Consider the following 16,662-nt stretch of genomic DNA (forward strand, 5'->3'; position numbering starts at 1 on the left):
GCTTCGTTTTTATCTTAAACTGGTTGAGAGAGGTACAGTCTTTAACATGGTTGGGAAGGTCATTCCACATTCTGGGCCCCTTGATTTGTAGAGCATTTCTAGTTTGATTAAGTCGTACTCTAGGAATATCAAAACTGTATTTATTTCTGGTGTGGTGCTAATGGGTTCTGTTACAACCTTCTATGAAGCTTTTGAGATCAGGATTGGCATTATAGTTTAGCGTCTTATATATGTATAATACACATGAGAGAATGTGCAGTGACTTAATGTCTAACATATTCAGAGATTTGAATAGGGGTACCGAGTGATGTCTGGGGCCAGAATTGGATATTGTCCTAATAGCAGCTTTGTGTTGAGTAATTAGAGGACGTAAGTGATTTTGGGTAGTAGAGCCCCAAGCACAAATACCATAGTTGAGATATGGATAGATAAGGGAGTAATAGAGAGTCACCAGGGCAGGGCGTGGTACATAATATCTGATCTTAGAAAGAATGCCCACAGTTTTTGAAACTTTTTTTGATATGTTTAGAATGTGTCCCTGGAAATTCAGCTTGTGGTCAATGAGAATGCCAAGGAATTTGCCATCTAATTTGTTACAAATTTGGGTATTGTTTATTTTGAGGTTTATTTGATTAGAGGATTTATTGCCAAACAGAATATAGAAAGTTTTGTCAATGTTAAGGGTGAGTTTGTTGGCAGTTAGCCACAGATGGACTTTATTTAGCTCAGTATTTACTGTGGCATTTAGAGCAAGGGGATCAGGACTGGAGTAAATGAAGGTTGTGTCGTCAGCAAATAGAATTGGTTTGAGGTGTTGGGAGGCATTTGGAAGGTCATTAATGTAGATGAGAAAGAGGAAAGGGCCAAGTATGCTGCCCTGGGGAACACCAATGTTGATGGGTAGTGTGGGAGAAATTGTATTATTCACAGAAACACATTGGAGCCTGTCAGTAAGGTAGGATTTGAGGTATTGTAGGGAGTGTCCTCTGACACCATAATGATGTAATTTAAGAAGAAGGTTTTGGTGGTTGACAGTATCGAAAGCTTTACGCAGGTCCACAAATAAGCCAACAGGGAACTCATTTTTATCAAGAGCTGTATGAATCGAGTTAAGCATACTAATAAGTGCATCGTTAGTGCTTTTTTGGGGCCTGAAGCCATATTGGCAAGGGCTAAGTATATTGAGTTTGGCTAGATATGAGTAAAGCTGCTTATAGATTAGTTTTTCAAAATTTTTTGACAAGTTTGGCAGGATTGATATAGGTCTGTAGTTGTTAACATCTGTGAGATCACCACATTTGTGGACAGGCGTAACTCTCGCTTTTTTTAGAATATCTGGAAAGGTTTGGAGTTCAAGTGACTTGTTGAAGAGCAAAGCAATAGCAGGGGCTAAAGATCTGGAGGCTTTTTTGTAGATTAAAGTTGGTATCTCCTCAAGGGCACCAGACTTGGTTTTAAGGGAAAGGATTATCTCATTGACGTCAGTGGAATTAATAGGCTTTAGGTACAGAGACTGGGGATAGTTCCCTGTAAGATAGTCCTTAATGTCAGTACTGGAAGATGGAATATCATTAGCAAGGGATGAACCAATGGAAGAGAAGAACCTATTGAACTCAATAGCAGAATCAGAGGCTGAAAGCTGACCATCGTTATTAGACAGGAGAGTCGGTTTGTTATTTAAAGACTTCTTTGATCCCAATATTTGTGAAATTGTTCTCCAAGTTTGTTTAATGTTGCTCTTTGTTTGGGTAAATTTATCTTCGTAGTATTTAGTTTTGGCTCGTCTAATTATCTTAGATAGGAATAATGAGTAATTCTTTGAGAATTCTTTGGAGACAATCCCTAACCTATACTTCTTCTCAAGGTCATGTTTTTTATTAATGGATATAAGTATTCCCTTTGTAAGCCAGGGATTGTTAAGCCTTTTGGTTGTGACTTGTTTTGTAAGCATAGGACAGTGGGTATTATAAAGGCTAAGAGTTTTTTGAAGAAAAGATTGCACTGCTAGGTTGATGTCCACTATGTTACCTAACTCGGACTCCCAGTTGACATTATCAGTAGCAGTTATAAAATCGTCTATAGCAGTTTCATTGTGAAGTCTAAAACGTATCTCTCTTGACTCAAGAGGTGGTTTGCTAATGTTAGTTAAGAGAAATGTGGGGTAATGGTCTGTAGTGCTATCGGTGATTATACCTGAAGTAAGCGGAGAGGTTATGTTTGTCCAGATGTGATCGAGCGTCGTGGCAGTGCTATCAGTGATTCTAGTAGGTCTAGTGATTAAGGGTATGAGGAAGCAGGAATTCATACAGTTGAGGAAGCTAACAGCAGTGGGGTGTTCAGGCTCGCAGAGGTCAATATTAAAGTCCCCTGCGATAATTAGGTGGTTTTTGTTCAGTCTGTTATCAAGTATTAGATTTCTAAGGTTTGAGTTGAATTCGGACACATCAGTGTTAGGAATTCTATAAACTGCACCCACTGACAAATATATATATATATATATATATATATATATATATATATATATATATATATATATATATATATATATATATATATATACATACATACATATATATACACACACATACATACATATACATATACACACACACATACATACACACATACATACTCAATTTTTCATTTATGGGGGAAGAATATCTGGTCAGTATTTCATCTGGGAATTATGTACTTTAGGGCGGGGTTTTCATCTAGTGAATCGAGGCTCTTGGGCCACCAGCGAGGCGTCTCATCTTGGGCCACCAGCTGTGGGAGCGGGGCGTCTCATCTTGGGCCACCAGCTGTGGGAGCGGGGCGTCACATCTTGGGCCACCAGCTGTGCGAGTGGGGCGTCTCATCTTGGGCCACCAGCTGTGGGAGCGGGGCGTCTCATCTTGGGCCACCAGCTGTGGGAGCGGGGCGTCACATCTTGGGCCACCAGCTGTGCGAGTGGGGCGTCTCATCTTGGGCCACCAGCTGTGGGAGCGGGGCGTCTCATCTTGGGCCACCAGCTGTGGGAGCGGGGCGTCACATCTTGGAGTAATCTTTCTAACATTGGGTCCTCTAACATTTCGATGGTGTTCCACACCCTGATGGCTTGGTGCTGCAGTCTGATGTTTAGTGGCTGTATGTTCAGGAGTTCATGGAGCTCCTGGATTGTCTGATCATATGGTGGACGGTGTTTTGCTGCTCTCCTTAGCGCCTTATTTTGCACTGCTTGCAGTTTCTGCATGTTAGTTTTCTTTATGGTGTGTAGTGGTACTGGGGGATACTCTAGATGCGGCCGAACTAGAGCCTTATATAGGTGGATCTGAATGTTAGTACTGATCTAGTGTTACCCAATCTCCCAATCTTTATGTACGTAACCCAAACAACTTTATCATTGTGTTCATTGCTGTCTTCTTTTATGTGCTAGCCATATGCTGTATTGTGCCTGCTAAGTTTTGTTAAACTACCATTCAAGCTGTCATTGCAATCATTCTGCGCTACCAATGTGCTTTAATATACCTACAATTTTTCTCTCATCTTTTATTTTTTTTTCTTGCTATGTAACTGTTATCATTTTTATAAATTTTGCAAGTATTTACCTACTTAAAATTTTTCTTAGATTAGGGACCTGCCCGAAACGCTGCGCGTACTAGTGGCTTTACAAGAATGTAATTACTATGCTATGTATCCTCACAATTTCAATGTACCTTCTTGTATATATATATATAAATAAAATAAAAATAAAATAGTTATGTCCCCCCCTTTTCGGCTGTCCCTTCCTTCTTCGGAGGTATGTTGTCCTCTGGCTTCTTTTCTTTCTCTTTCTCACGCTACGTTTTCTGTGCTGTTTCTTGGACAGTTTTTTTCTCTAATATTTATTATTTAATTATTCAGTATATTATGATTCTTTATTTGCAATTATTTATTTACTTATTGTTCCACCTTTATTGTTCCACGTCTTGTTTCAAGTGAATATTTATTACGTTTTGTTATTATTTATGTATTAATCTTATTTAATTTTTATTTTCCATTTATTTATTTTCATCTAGTCTCCTTTATCTTCTCCTTCTCCTGCTACGTCTTCTGTGCTGCTCCTTGGGAACAGTTTAGTTCCTCTATTATTTATCTATTTCTTCAGTTAAGTATTTTGTTTCTTCAGTTCTACCTCTTTACTCATTAATTTTATTCGTTTCGTTCCCCCCCCCCCAAATAAAAAAAATCTTTTCAAATTTTAATTTATTTACGTATTTTGCTTATTATTTAACTATGTACTTTTATTAGTTATTTCCTTTTATTTATTATTTGTCTAGCCCCCTTTTCTCGTCTGGACGGCCTCCTTCCCTCTTCGGGGGGCCGACGTCGTTTTTCCCTTTGCCTTATTTACTATTTTCCCCCCTCTTTCGCACGTCACGTTTTATACGCTGTTTCTAGGGACAGTTCTCTTTCCTGGCCTGGTCTAGCCCTCCCTCCTGTTTTTTGTATTCGGTTTTTTTCTTCTTTCTCTGGTTGTGGCATTCGCTCTCTTTACGCTTCGTAGTTCGTTACGTCTTTTTCTTATTAGTGTCCTTTCGTGAGGGGTTCTCTCTCCTCCCGTCCGCGTCCAGTCCGGCCAGGGCCGAAGTCCCCTTCAGGGCTGGGTCTCAGCCTTCCTTCTTGTTATCGTTATCGGGTTTCCCTTCCCTCTTTGCCTCTGCTTGGTATGTGATATAGACGTAGGGGTCCTTGCGTTATTTGTTTATTTGCCACGTTATTCGTATTTGCTCTTGCCGTCTGCTTATGTTTCCTATCTTCGCAGTACGGAGAAGCTGGACTACCCTCCCGCAGCGAGGAAGAGGACACGGGCGGCGCCCACGAAGGTATCTAGCCAGCTGGACCACCAGCTGGAACCTCATTGGCTGTAACCTCAGCAGCTGGAACATCTGCAGCTGCCCTTCAGCATCCAGAGCATCATCAGCTGGAACATCTTCGGATGGAACACACCAACTGGAACATCGGCAGCTGGAGCATCCTCAGCTGGACACCGCCAGCTGGAACATCGGCTACCAGCTATTCAGCTAGAACCTCATCAGCTGGAACATCAGCGGCTGGAGCATCCTCTGCTGGAACTCCGCCAGCTGGAACATCAGCTGCTGGATCATCGGCTGGAACCCCCTCAGCTGGAACATCAGTGGCTGGAACATCCTCTGCTGGAACTCTGCCAGCTGGAACATCAGCTGCTGGATCATCGGCTGGAACCACCTCAGTTGGAACATCAGCGGCTGGATCATCGGCTGGAACTGCATCAGCCGGAACACCAGCAGCTGGAACATCAGCGGCTGGAACATCATCAGCTGGAACTCTGCCAGCTGGAACATCAGCTGCTGGATCATCCGCTGGAACCTCAACAACCGGAACATCAGCAGCTGGAACATCGGCGGCTATAACACCGCCAGCTGGGACATTAGCTGTTGGATCATCGGCTGGAACCTCGGCAGCTGGAGCAACGCGGCTGGATCATCAGCAGCAGGAATGTCAGCAGCTGGAACAGCATCAGTTGGAACATCCTCAGCTGGAGCATCAGCTGCTGGAACATTATCAACTGGAACACTGCCAGCTGGAACATCAGCTGCTGGATCATCGGCTGGAACCCCCTCAGCTGGAACATCAGTGGCTGGAACATCCTCTGCTGGAACTCCGCCAGCTGGAACATCAGCTGCTGGAGCATCGGCTGGAACCGCATCAGCCAAACCATCAGTAGCTGGAACATCAGTGGCTGGAACATCATCAGCTGGAACAACTTCAGCTGGAACATAAGCTGCTGGATCATCGGCTGGAACCACAACAACCGGAACATCAGCAGCTGGAACATCGGCGGCTGGAACACCGCCAGCTGGGACATTAGCTGTTGGATCATCGGCTGGAATCTCGGCAGCTGGAGCAACGGCGGCTGAGACATCAGCAGCCAGAACGTCAGCAGAGGGAACATCGCCGGCTGGAACATCCTCAGCTGGAACATCATCGACTGGAACACTTCAGCTGGAACACTGCCAGCTGGAACATCAGCTGCTGGATCATCGGCTGGAACCTCCTCAGTCGGAACACCAGCAGTTGGAACATCAGCGGCTGGAACATCCTCGCCTGGAACACTCGGCTTTGCATATGGTGGATGGTACAACTGCGAGAGGATGCTCAGCATGGGGGCTGCACCCTCCTGCAGGATCTTCGAGACGTTCTTCAGCGCCCTGCAATGGATCCTCACAGAAAAGGTCAGGGTTCGGGATGTGAGAAGGTGCTTTCACGCTTATAGGTGATGCCGCCCTTGTTCCTATGAGACGCATCCCTCGACGAGACGCCAACCGCCGTCCCTCAGCATCTTCTTCCCTGCAACTGTGAGGACGTTGCTCGACTCTCTGCAACCTGCGACCCGGTGTGTGCTTCAGGCACCTACTGTATCGACTGCTGGGAGCCCCTGGGAGGGGTCTGTGGCTACCGAGTGCTCTTCCCTCTGGCTTTCCACGCCTGTCTCCATCCGGGGGAGGCGACCTACGAGGAGAAGGGGCAACATAAGCTACACCTGAACCAGATAACTTTAACGAAGACGGGAATCGACATCGCTTTTGCCTACTACAAGCACAGCGCGGGATGCACCCCAACTTTAGCCCTCAGCACAGAACCCTACAGCAAGTACTGCCCGGTCCGCACTATAGCGAAGTACAAAGGACGGCGGTACAAAGGAGATGTCAAAGGATGGCCTCGCGCCGGTGGCGATCATGGCAGTTGGCGGATGGAAAAGTGACACGTTCTACCCCTAAGTCAGGCAGGACATTATTATCAATCCCTCGCCAACAGCTTCCTCTGCGGACAGCGGCACCTCGCCCTACGGGAGAGGGGGTCCGGCTGCGCTGGCCTGCGGAGAGGGGGGTCTTCGCCGGATCCCCAAGTGTATCAATCACTGCCCGCGGCTAGTTCCCATATGTCAAGAGCACCCTTGTAGTTTCAACCTATTGTTGCAGACTTTACATGCAATCTAGGCACTAGCAAGCTCTACCATTAACCCGGGAAATCTTATATATCTTTTCTCCTTGGCGGCTAGGCCTAATGGTCTGTGTTATTTTCCTCCTATTTAACAACAGGCACTTCCCAGTCTCTATGTACCATTCGCCGCACATGTTATTTACGATATTAACTCACCTAGGTCCACCTAGGCATTTGTCCTATCTTGTTACTTGGCTCTATGCATGCGATAGATAAGGGAGTGTGACGGTAACGCGTTGGTGTTCGGCTGTTCAAAGCTAGGGGTATGGCCTCGTCACATAGTATTAAAAAAAATAGAAAATCTGGAACTTCGTCTGTGGTAAGGTAAGGAGAAGACACACAAAACACAAGTAAACTTTAACAATGAAATTTTAATTACGTTAAATAAACAAAACATGAATAAAATGGACAAACAAATTCGTATAATAAAATCAATCAATCAAAATAATAAGAATAATTAAATGACACAATGAAAAGTTACGTTAAGACAGGTGAGCAAAATAACAAGAAGTGCAATATACAAGTAAATGAGAGATGCGGGAATATTGGCTTTAAGCTATCACCTCTCTTAGTACACGTACGCCAAAGCTTACGTCTAGCAGGGAGAAGTGTTAACTGTGAAAGCACTGAATATTCTGAGGACTGAGGTCGTGGCGGCCCCAGACATCAAGTAGTATGGGGGGGGGGGAGTATAGTTGCAGCCAGACCGGCGACCAATCAGCGAGGAGCCGGCAGCAAGACGGGTAGTTTGGCGGTTTGAGTCTGAGCAGGTGTTCCTGGCTGCATACGTTTTGCTCTCTGGCAAACCTTGCTGGTGTTGTTGTCGTTGTTGGACATTTCTTCCTTAGTAGTTTTATATAGATGTAACGACGTATTTGTGGAGGGAAGAGCAGGCTCAATCTCTTGAAGGAGATTATCGTCACAACTCTCCCCCGAAGCCTGCGGTTCTGGAAGAAGTACGTCGTTATGTGGTGGAGTAATGGATGGAGTCGCTTCTACTTCATAAACTCTGGAGAGATCATTGGCTAAGATGTTGTCGGAATCTTGGTATAGCGTGTCTCCAGGTTGAATTTCTGCAGTTAGCAAGCCCATAGTAGAAGACGTTGAGATGAGAAGTGGGCGTGCTGCAGGAGGTGTAGGGTGGTGTGGTCCGTGTTGATGATGGACCGAGCACTTTTCAGGTGTGGAGTGAAGTGCTGAAGCTTCAGGATGAGGAAGAGTAGCTCCTTGCCAATTGTTCCGTAGTTCCTTGTAGCAGTAGTCGCTGACAGGTGTATTCTCCTCGCCTCGTTGCTGCATCACGACACCACCAACGTCGGTACCACTGGTGTCGACATGGAGGGTGAAGGGCTTATCTGACGAGGTGAGAGTGGAATTAGAATATGGCAAAGGAGCACTATTATTATCCTGAAAGTATTTGGGAAGATCATTAGGGATTTCGGAATTAGAAAGCGCTGACTCCTTGTCAGTGCTTTCGGGAGGAGAAGCTGGGAAGGTCTCACTGTGGATGTAGGGTTCTGTGAAGGTAGAACAGTTAGTCAGGACAGTGGGAGGAGTACCATTATATTGCTTCAGGAGGTTGACGTGGCACAGCTGGGTCTTCCGCCGCCTATCTGGAGTCTCTATGACGTAGTTGTTATTTCTGCACTCTTTGACGCGGTAGGGTCCTGAAAACCTGTTTTGTAAAGGTGAACCTGGGATAGGGAAGTATGCAAGGACGAAGTCTCCCGGCTTGAATTTTCTTACTTTGCTGGTCTGGTCGTAATGAGTCTTCATTCTCTCCTGGGCTTTCAATAGATTATCATGGGCAAAACGGTGGACTCTCTCTAGAATGTGTTGAAGGTTTTGAAGAAACTGGGGCACATTCTGATGCTCACTGAAGGTGGCATCTCGGAGAGAGTCTTTGAAAGCCTTAAGGGGAGTACGGCACTTACGGCCGTAGAGCATCTCATAAGGAGATACTCCTAGGGACTCATTGGGAGACTTCTGTAAATACACATTATAAGGTCAATCTGCTTATTCCAATCCTTAGAGGTTTCACTACAAAACTTTTTCAAGAGTGCTTTGATTGTCTGATGACTACGTTCAAGAGAACCCTGTGAAGCAGGATGATAGGGGCTGGACAATACCTGTTTGATGTTGAACTCCTCCAGTGTCCTTTTGAAGAGATCACTGGTGAAGTTGGTACCACAGTCGCTCTGAATCTCCCTGGGAAATCCGTATTGAGTGAAAATCTTCAATAGATGTTTTACAACTGTAGCAGCCGTGATGTTCTTCACGGGAACTGCTATGAGAAATCTGGTGGTAGGACACAGGATGGTTAGGATGTAGGCGTTACCTGAACTGGTCCGAGGTAAAGGACCAACACAGTCTATTATGAGTCTGTGGAAAGGTTCCGCAGGCACCTGTATGGGAATCAGTGGCGCTCTGGGAATGGAGATGTTCGGTTTGCCTGCCATCTGACATGTATGACACTGTTTTACGTACTGTTTGACGTTATTTACCATACCTGGCCAGTAGTAGTCTTGACGAATTCCATGGTAAGTCTTGTTGAAGCCGTAGTGGGAGAGCGCTCCGTGAGCCAGGTGTAGAATAGTGGGCCGCAGGCTGGTAGGAATCACAAGTTGTTCGATGTTGGCCCAATAATCCTCCTTCAGTTTACTGGGTCTATATCTGCGGTAGAGCAAGTCGTTCTCTAGGAAGAACCCAGGAATACTGTCGGGTTGAGTCTCAGCCTGGAAAAACAATGGTGTTAAAGTAAGATCTTCCCTCTGCAACTTACGGAACTCCAACTTGGTCAGATGCGGGGGTAGTTTCTGAGGGTCTTGAGGGACAGCGGTAGCAGTAGAGTCAGCTGGCTGTGGACGTGCGGCTTGTGCACGGGTGGTCACGAGAACCGGAGGAGAAACTTCATCACTCTCTTGAACCTCTGCTGGAACATACGCTAGAATAGGGTTACTTGGCACAGAGTTACACACCTGGGGTTTGTCCATGACGATCAGGTTGGTCGGTTGCAGGTCTTCTGCCAAGTCGTTGCCTAGGAGAAGTTGCACTCCAGGCATGGGAAAAAGCTTTTCCCTGACGGCGACTTGGACTTCTCCGTTCACGTAGGGACAATCCAGGTGGACTCTGGCGAGAGGGTATGGAGTGGTAGCAGTGAGGTCAGTGATGAAGACAGTTTCTCCGGTGTAGACGATGTTGGGCACAGCCGACTTCAAGATGATCGATTGAAGAGCCGCTGTGTCCCTCAAGATCTTCAATTTGAAACGTCCCTCCGGATTTGAACCGTTGGCAGAGACAGTTCCAGTATACAGGTGGTTACTGAAAAGAGAAAGATCATTAACATTAACACCAACATTCATCACAGGCTTACCGGACTTAGGAGGAGTTGGTTTGGGTTTTTGTTGTTCAGTGGTTCCCTTGTATTGAGACTTACCACACTTGTCTATGGTATGTCCATAGAGTCTACAATACTTGCAGTACAGTTGTGAACCAGCTTGATCGGGGCTCACTTTCTCGTAACTGTACCACGACTTTTTACTGGAGGATGGTTCGGGTGTCAGCCGGTGGATGAGGCTGTAAGTGTCAGCCGACTTAGCACACTTCAGGTAGTCGGTTTCTTCTTTATCTGCTAAGTAGAGGCGGACAGGAGGCGGCACACGCCTCAAGAATTCTTCAACAAGCATCAGGTTGACGAGTTCTGTAAAAGTAGAGACATGTGCTGCTTCCAGCCATTTCATGAAATACCTCCGTTTCGTGTTAGCAAACTCGAGGAAGGTAGTGGTACTTGCCTTCAGGTGGTCACGGAATTTCCTTCTATAACTTTCAGTAGAGAGGAGGTAGGCGTCCAACACTGCTTGTTTCAGAGTGTGGTAGTCATTCTCAGACGCCAAAGTACTGAGTGTGACTGCAGCTCTACCTGTAAGATGGACTCTGAGAAGTGTGGCCCATTGGTCGACAGGCCAACTGAGTTGATTAGCAAGGGTTTCAAAGGTGGTAAAGAACACATCAACTTCTGCTTCTACAAAGGATGGCATTAACTTACTTGCATGTGATATATTAAAACTGACGGGAAGATTGGCAGTAGCTTGCTGGCGTTGAGTGAAGTGTGAAGTTTCCAAGGCGATTTCGCGTTGACGACACTCTAGAGCCAGAGTCGCTTGTTGCTTGTCATGTTCGCGTTGCATCTCCAACTCGCGTTGTTTGGTTTCAAGCCGTACGCGTTCCCGCTCCTGGAGTAAGGCAATCTCACGTTCTTGTTCTTCCCTTCGTATGGCAGCTGCTTCCCTTTGCTGCTCACGTTCAATCTTGGCCAGCTCTAGTTTGAGTTTCATCGTTGCCAAGTCAGTTTTATCTGCAATATAGTAAGTTTCATGAGTTTCAGAGTCTATCTTACCTTGCTCTAAATAGTAATCCAGCAACAGGTTGTGTAGGTCGTTTTTGTTGGCTTGGTAGGGAACTTCTAGTTGATACTCATGTGCAAGAGTTTGTAATTCAGTCCTCTTGGCACAACTTAAAGTCCCTATTTCACCTGCTGGATTTGCACGGAAAGCTTGGAGACGAAACATGGTGAAATTAGCAAATAAAGGTACACGAATATTCAATAGTGAATGTCAGAAACAGGACAATGTGGCAACTGGTACCTATCCTGTGGGATCTTTAACAATTAAAGTTAAGTAAAAGATGTTAAATGATTAAATTAAATCAAGGGCGCAGGAAATCTTGTACCCGGTACTCATGTAAGAGGATAAGGGCAAGAAAATCCTACTAACAAATGAAACAGAGTTTCGAAAACAAATGAAACAGTTAATTGCCTCAAAAGTAAAATTGGTAGTCCAAGGATGTAGGCATACCTTGCCAAGTCTCTATAGGACATAAAGCAAGTTTTTCCTACTGAATTTAATATGATACTTACAGAATTGGCGAACTTTTGTGCTCTGAAAAAGTAAGCTAATTCCCTACCGTTGTATGTATCATCTTCTTCTTCTTCTTGAGAATAGGTGCAGTTTGCATGAAGGGGTAACCCTCCCGATGACTGCACCAGGACAGATGTAAGGAGACGCGTTGATGGTAAAGAGGAGAAGAAAGTCAAAAGCGGTAGACGTGATGGGCCGTAGAGAGAGGAGTGGCGACGAAAACAGAGGCGAACGTCAGAGGGAGACTCCCCGCACCGGGGGGCGGGGCGTCATGGTCACGGTGACAGCTGACCCAGGCACGGCGTAGCGGTGCGCGCAAGACGGGAACTAATATTTCTCCGGAAACTTACGGTACGGAAAGCGCAAGCGGTACGCCTCCCAAACCACCCACAGGTCGGCGGGCAGCCTGCCATCAGGCTGGACCCTCGGCTGAGACATCCTATCCGGCACCCTATAAACAAACTCCTTCTTTGACGACACCCAGATGGTTGACGAGCACCACGGGATCGGAAGCACCCGGGCATCCCGATAAGGGCCCAACTCCGGACCCTCACAGGGCACGACCCCAGCAGACGGGACTAGGCAACCCCCAGACCGGGGCAAGGAAGGAGGGGGAACTGCAGGCGCGGCAGCGACCCCACCACAGGGCACAAGAGCCGAGGCTCCCTGGCGCACATCTTTCCGCAACTTCACAACGAGGTCCCGACCATCAGGGACAACCCCCCACTGTGGGGACCCAACAGCAGGAGACGCAGGAGGGGGGGCACAGGGAGCAACGTCGGAGCCCCTCACAGCACCATCATCCTCGGCGGGGGACGCCAGCTGAGCACCATACTCCCCCACCTCCTCCCAAGGCACACCACGAAGGGGGGAGACACTCCGAGCCCGCCGCGAACGCTTCGAGACAGGCCGCACCACACCACGCCCAGCAGGCCCCGCCGCAGGCACAGCCTCCACCGTCATATCCACACAGGCCACACCCGCACCGTCCGAAGAGTCCACAGAGGCCACATCACCCACACTGTCTACATCATCCACGGAAACAGCCTCAGAACACCGACGCGCGCGCTTCTGCAAAGGAATGGGAAGAGCAGAACTACAGGAGGCAACACACTCAGGCACGGCAGGCACCTCACCACGAAGCACCCCCTCCAAAACGGCAGAACCCGCGTCCCCGGGAGCCGGTAACACATCCACAGGCGGGGGCGGAACATGAACCTCCACCGGGACACCTTTCACTACACACAGCTCAGGCGACAGCCTGACACCCTCACACACCGGCTGAACAACCCCAGGGGCCACAGCTGGCACTAGACGTGTCGCACAGGCTGGAGAGCTCTCCTCAACAGGCGGAGCAGCAGACAGGCAGGCAGGCGCCTCAGGCACAGCACCAACACCGCCCGAACGCAACAGGGGCGGAAAATCCTCCGCACGAAGAACATGCACACGACCAGTCGCTCCCACGTCGCACGCAGCAGCCAGATGACCCTCGTGACCACACCGATAACAGGTGCGCGGTTGACCCCGGTACTGGCAGCGGAGCGTGTATCCCAACACGGACATCGACGACGGTACACTACCCTTCAGCGACATCGTCAGGGTGCGGGAGCCGTCAAGCATACCAACACAGTGCCCGGCAACGACCTTGTTCCAACGAACACTCAACACTGTCCCAAACCGTTCGAAACAGGAGGTTAAAAAGTCGTCCTGAAATTCGAAGGGGGCACCATGCACCGTCACAGACGTCAAGGTGACACTAAGATTCACTACCTTAACTGAGCCAGCTGAATCAGGGAGAGGGTAAACACGCCCCTCACACCGTTCGAGAAACGCCTGAAAGGCAGCCTGGAGGCGGAACTTGACCACAGCACGGTGGCCCTGAAGCAGCTGGATGCCCACCAGGTCAGACAGCTGCACATGCAGCAAGTCTACTAGGGCGACACCAACCAATGGATGGTCCACCGGCACCGTAAACGCCAGACCAGCTGACAGCGTCCTCTGCAATGGAGGGCGAAACGTCCCCATGGCGAAGCAAACGTCACCCCGTCAGTGGCAAACCACCACCAGCAGGGCAAACAAGCGATCACCCAACGTAAACACTAGCCAGTGCGGAGAGACCTCAGGAACGTCCGACCCGGCCGGCGGTCACCACGCAACCCCCGTATGTATCATCATCTCTGACTGACGTGTAGGGGTGCGAGGTGTCAACTGGTGACGAGAACTGCTGCTGAGGTCCCAATTCAGCAACTAAAGTTCGAGCTAGAGGAACTATGGCCCTCTTTGTCCTCCTACAGTCAGATTGCAGAAGATTGGGTACTCTTGACCCGGGGCAGACCACAGTACCAGGGTACCAATATGATGATCTGTCAAAATGAGAAATATCCAAGGGGACAAAGATGGTAAACACGAGTAATAACACGGAGGGAGAGATGACCAATTAAGAGTATGACTGAGGCCTACAGTCACCACGTAATCCAAAGTTGTCTCACCTTCACCATATGTTACTCTCGTAATGCACAATACACTGTAACACGGGTTCGGGTTCCTCTCTCTCTTTACTTCACTTTCCTTCTTCACCCTCTACCCGTATTCTTACTTTTTATTCTCTACCAAGGGACTCCAAAACTTTTACCAAAGCCAACTCCACGCCACGTGGTCCTAAGACGATTGACCGACTTAGGGTTCTACACCCAGTATGACGTGACCTAGGCTCTGAACAAAACCCTAGAGTCGCCTCTACGCTGCCACCACCAGACCAGTACACAAGAGCAATGATCGAGGTCTGGATCGATCACGCTAATTAATCAACCTAGGGGCTTGATCCCCACTATATACGATGACCTTGAGTGTGGAATAAAGTACACGGGAATGATTCGATGTTAGAATCGGCGCCCAATCCAACTCTGCCTCGTGTGGACCACGTGACCAGGACAAGTATACACATAACCAAATGGAAACAATAAAATGCAAATTAATAACAAATTTAATTTATTAAAAGAAAACTAAAACAAAATCTAAATATGTTCACTCCCTATCACTTTAACACTCCCTACTTGACCTGAGTGGCAAATGAGAAGACTATCCCTATAATTAACAATAGCAACTATACCTCTATGTTTTTCCAGCTAAGGATGTTGGGCTGGTCTTGGGGAGAGGTAAGATGTTTGACCTCTCCCAGCTGCTCGGCAGATCACACTGATTTGTCCTCGTCTGGCCTAGCCCAGACTAGAACATTGTATCCTTCCGCCTAGTCAAAGTTTTACCAAGTTACTAGCCAGGTTTAAGTTATAACAATTAACCTCTGTTGTACTTAATTGATCCAGACTGGTTGAATTATTTTACTGAATTAAATTACAAACATCTAACGGCAGAGCTGTTCCCGATCCCCAAAATGGTTAATTGAACTTTGAGAAATACTAGACATGTCAACCCTGCTGACCTATGACCGCCGGTCACTCCGCCTTAAAAGTTAGATCTGATTCGTGACGTCACTGATGGTGACTTAAACTCAATAATTAGAATACTCTTGATATTGTATCCAGTACTATTATACAATGCAATTTTAATGCAAAATGAATAAAGGCTAATTTTCTCTAAATTACTGAATACTATAGGATGATTCATTATACGCAGCTATGAACAAAGCGTCGGTTATTTCCACCGCGAATTCCCCTGGGGGTCAGGTCACCATGCGGCTCAGCTTCCCATTCTCTTTTGTCGATAAACCACTCTGGATAATTCTTACAACAGCCTAGTTTGTTACAACCCCCCCCCCCCCCCCTGCACAAGCACTTAGTAAACCTTGTTAATTTGTTAAAAAATCACGAGGTTTAGTATCCAAACCCACAATTCAACTCATGCCACAAACAAAAGCTAACCTAACTAATAAAATTCGACAAATAATAGTCCAACATCATAATAAACATGTTCATATTTCATAAATTTCTCAGCTGTCAACTGACAGCAATCCTCTAACATCAGGAAACATACATCCTATCCTTACTGACATAGCTAAATAACATGTCCCTACTCTACCATCAAAAAAACTAGCTATTAAACTCTCTTGGCTCTTCACTAGCCAAGTCCATGTGTCCTCTAGAGCCGGCCACACCGTGCTCAAACAAACATTAAAGTTATATCATCAGACTGAACTTTCAGTCATCCGGGAGCGTACTACGGAACTATCAAGCTCACATCCGTGTACTAACCACTCCCCATCAATGTCAACCTTGACATGTTAAGGAACACACCTAATGTTTATTACATGTATCTAAAAATAAAAAAAAAAATTCCTATACTATATCACAGGTTTCAGCTGACTGTACAGCCAAGTGTTCTCACTCACTAGAAGTGTCAATGTTTATATTGGTCCGCCTCTCCTGTGTTCAAACATTCTGAAAAAAATAGCACAACATAATTTTCCATAACCGTTTGTTCTGGGCTGAGACAATTACACAGGGGCTTCGATTTTGATTACTGACCAATTTATAGAGTAAAATTCATATATTATACCAGAATTATTTTAAATCTGTTTTTCAACATTTATAAAGTATTGATTCTAAATCTGTTTTTCAACATTTAAACAAGTGTCCAGATGTTCTTTACACAGATGTTCAGAGCCAACTTTGTTGTTTTGTATCAATTGTTCATATTGAGTAATCGAGAAAAAAAAATCGATGCTGCTGGATGCTGAATGTAGTCGCTGACGATGACGGTGTCGATCTTGCTTCTTCTCATGTGTAGA

The 16,662-nt window shown here is 46.6% G+C and overlaps 1 protein-coding gene across 1 annotated transcript in view; it reads left to right on the plus strand.

Moving 5' to 3' along the window:
• Positions 1–6,161: 6,161 nt before the first annotated feature.
• The window catches only part of LOC138365889 (uncharacterized), a 62,218-nt gene continuing 51,717 nt past the window's right edge, over positions 6,162–16,662 (plus strand). The window contains exon 1 of the mRNA XM_069326597.1: positions 6,162–6,233. Within this exon, the coding sequence (XP_069182698.1) occupies positions 6,162–6,233 (72 nt within the window). The remainder of the gene's footprint in view (positions 6,234–16,662) is intronic.

The sequence above is a fragment of the Procambarus clarkii genome, chromosome 18 (genome assembly GCF_040958095.1).
Source record: "Procambarus clarkii isolate CNS0578487 chromosome 18, FALCON_Pclarkii_2.0, whole genome shotgun sequence".
Taxonomy (NCBI): Eukaryota; Metazoa; Arthropoda; class Malacostraca; order Decapoda; family Cambaridae; genus Procambarus; species Procambarus clarkii.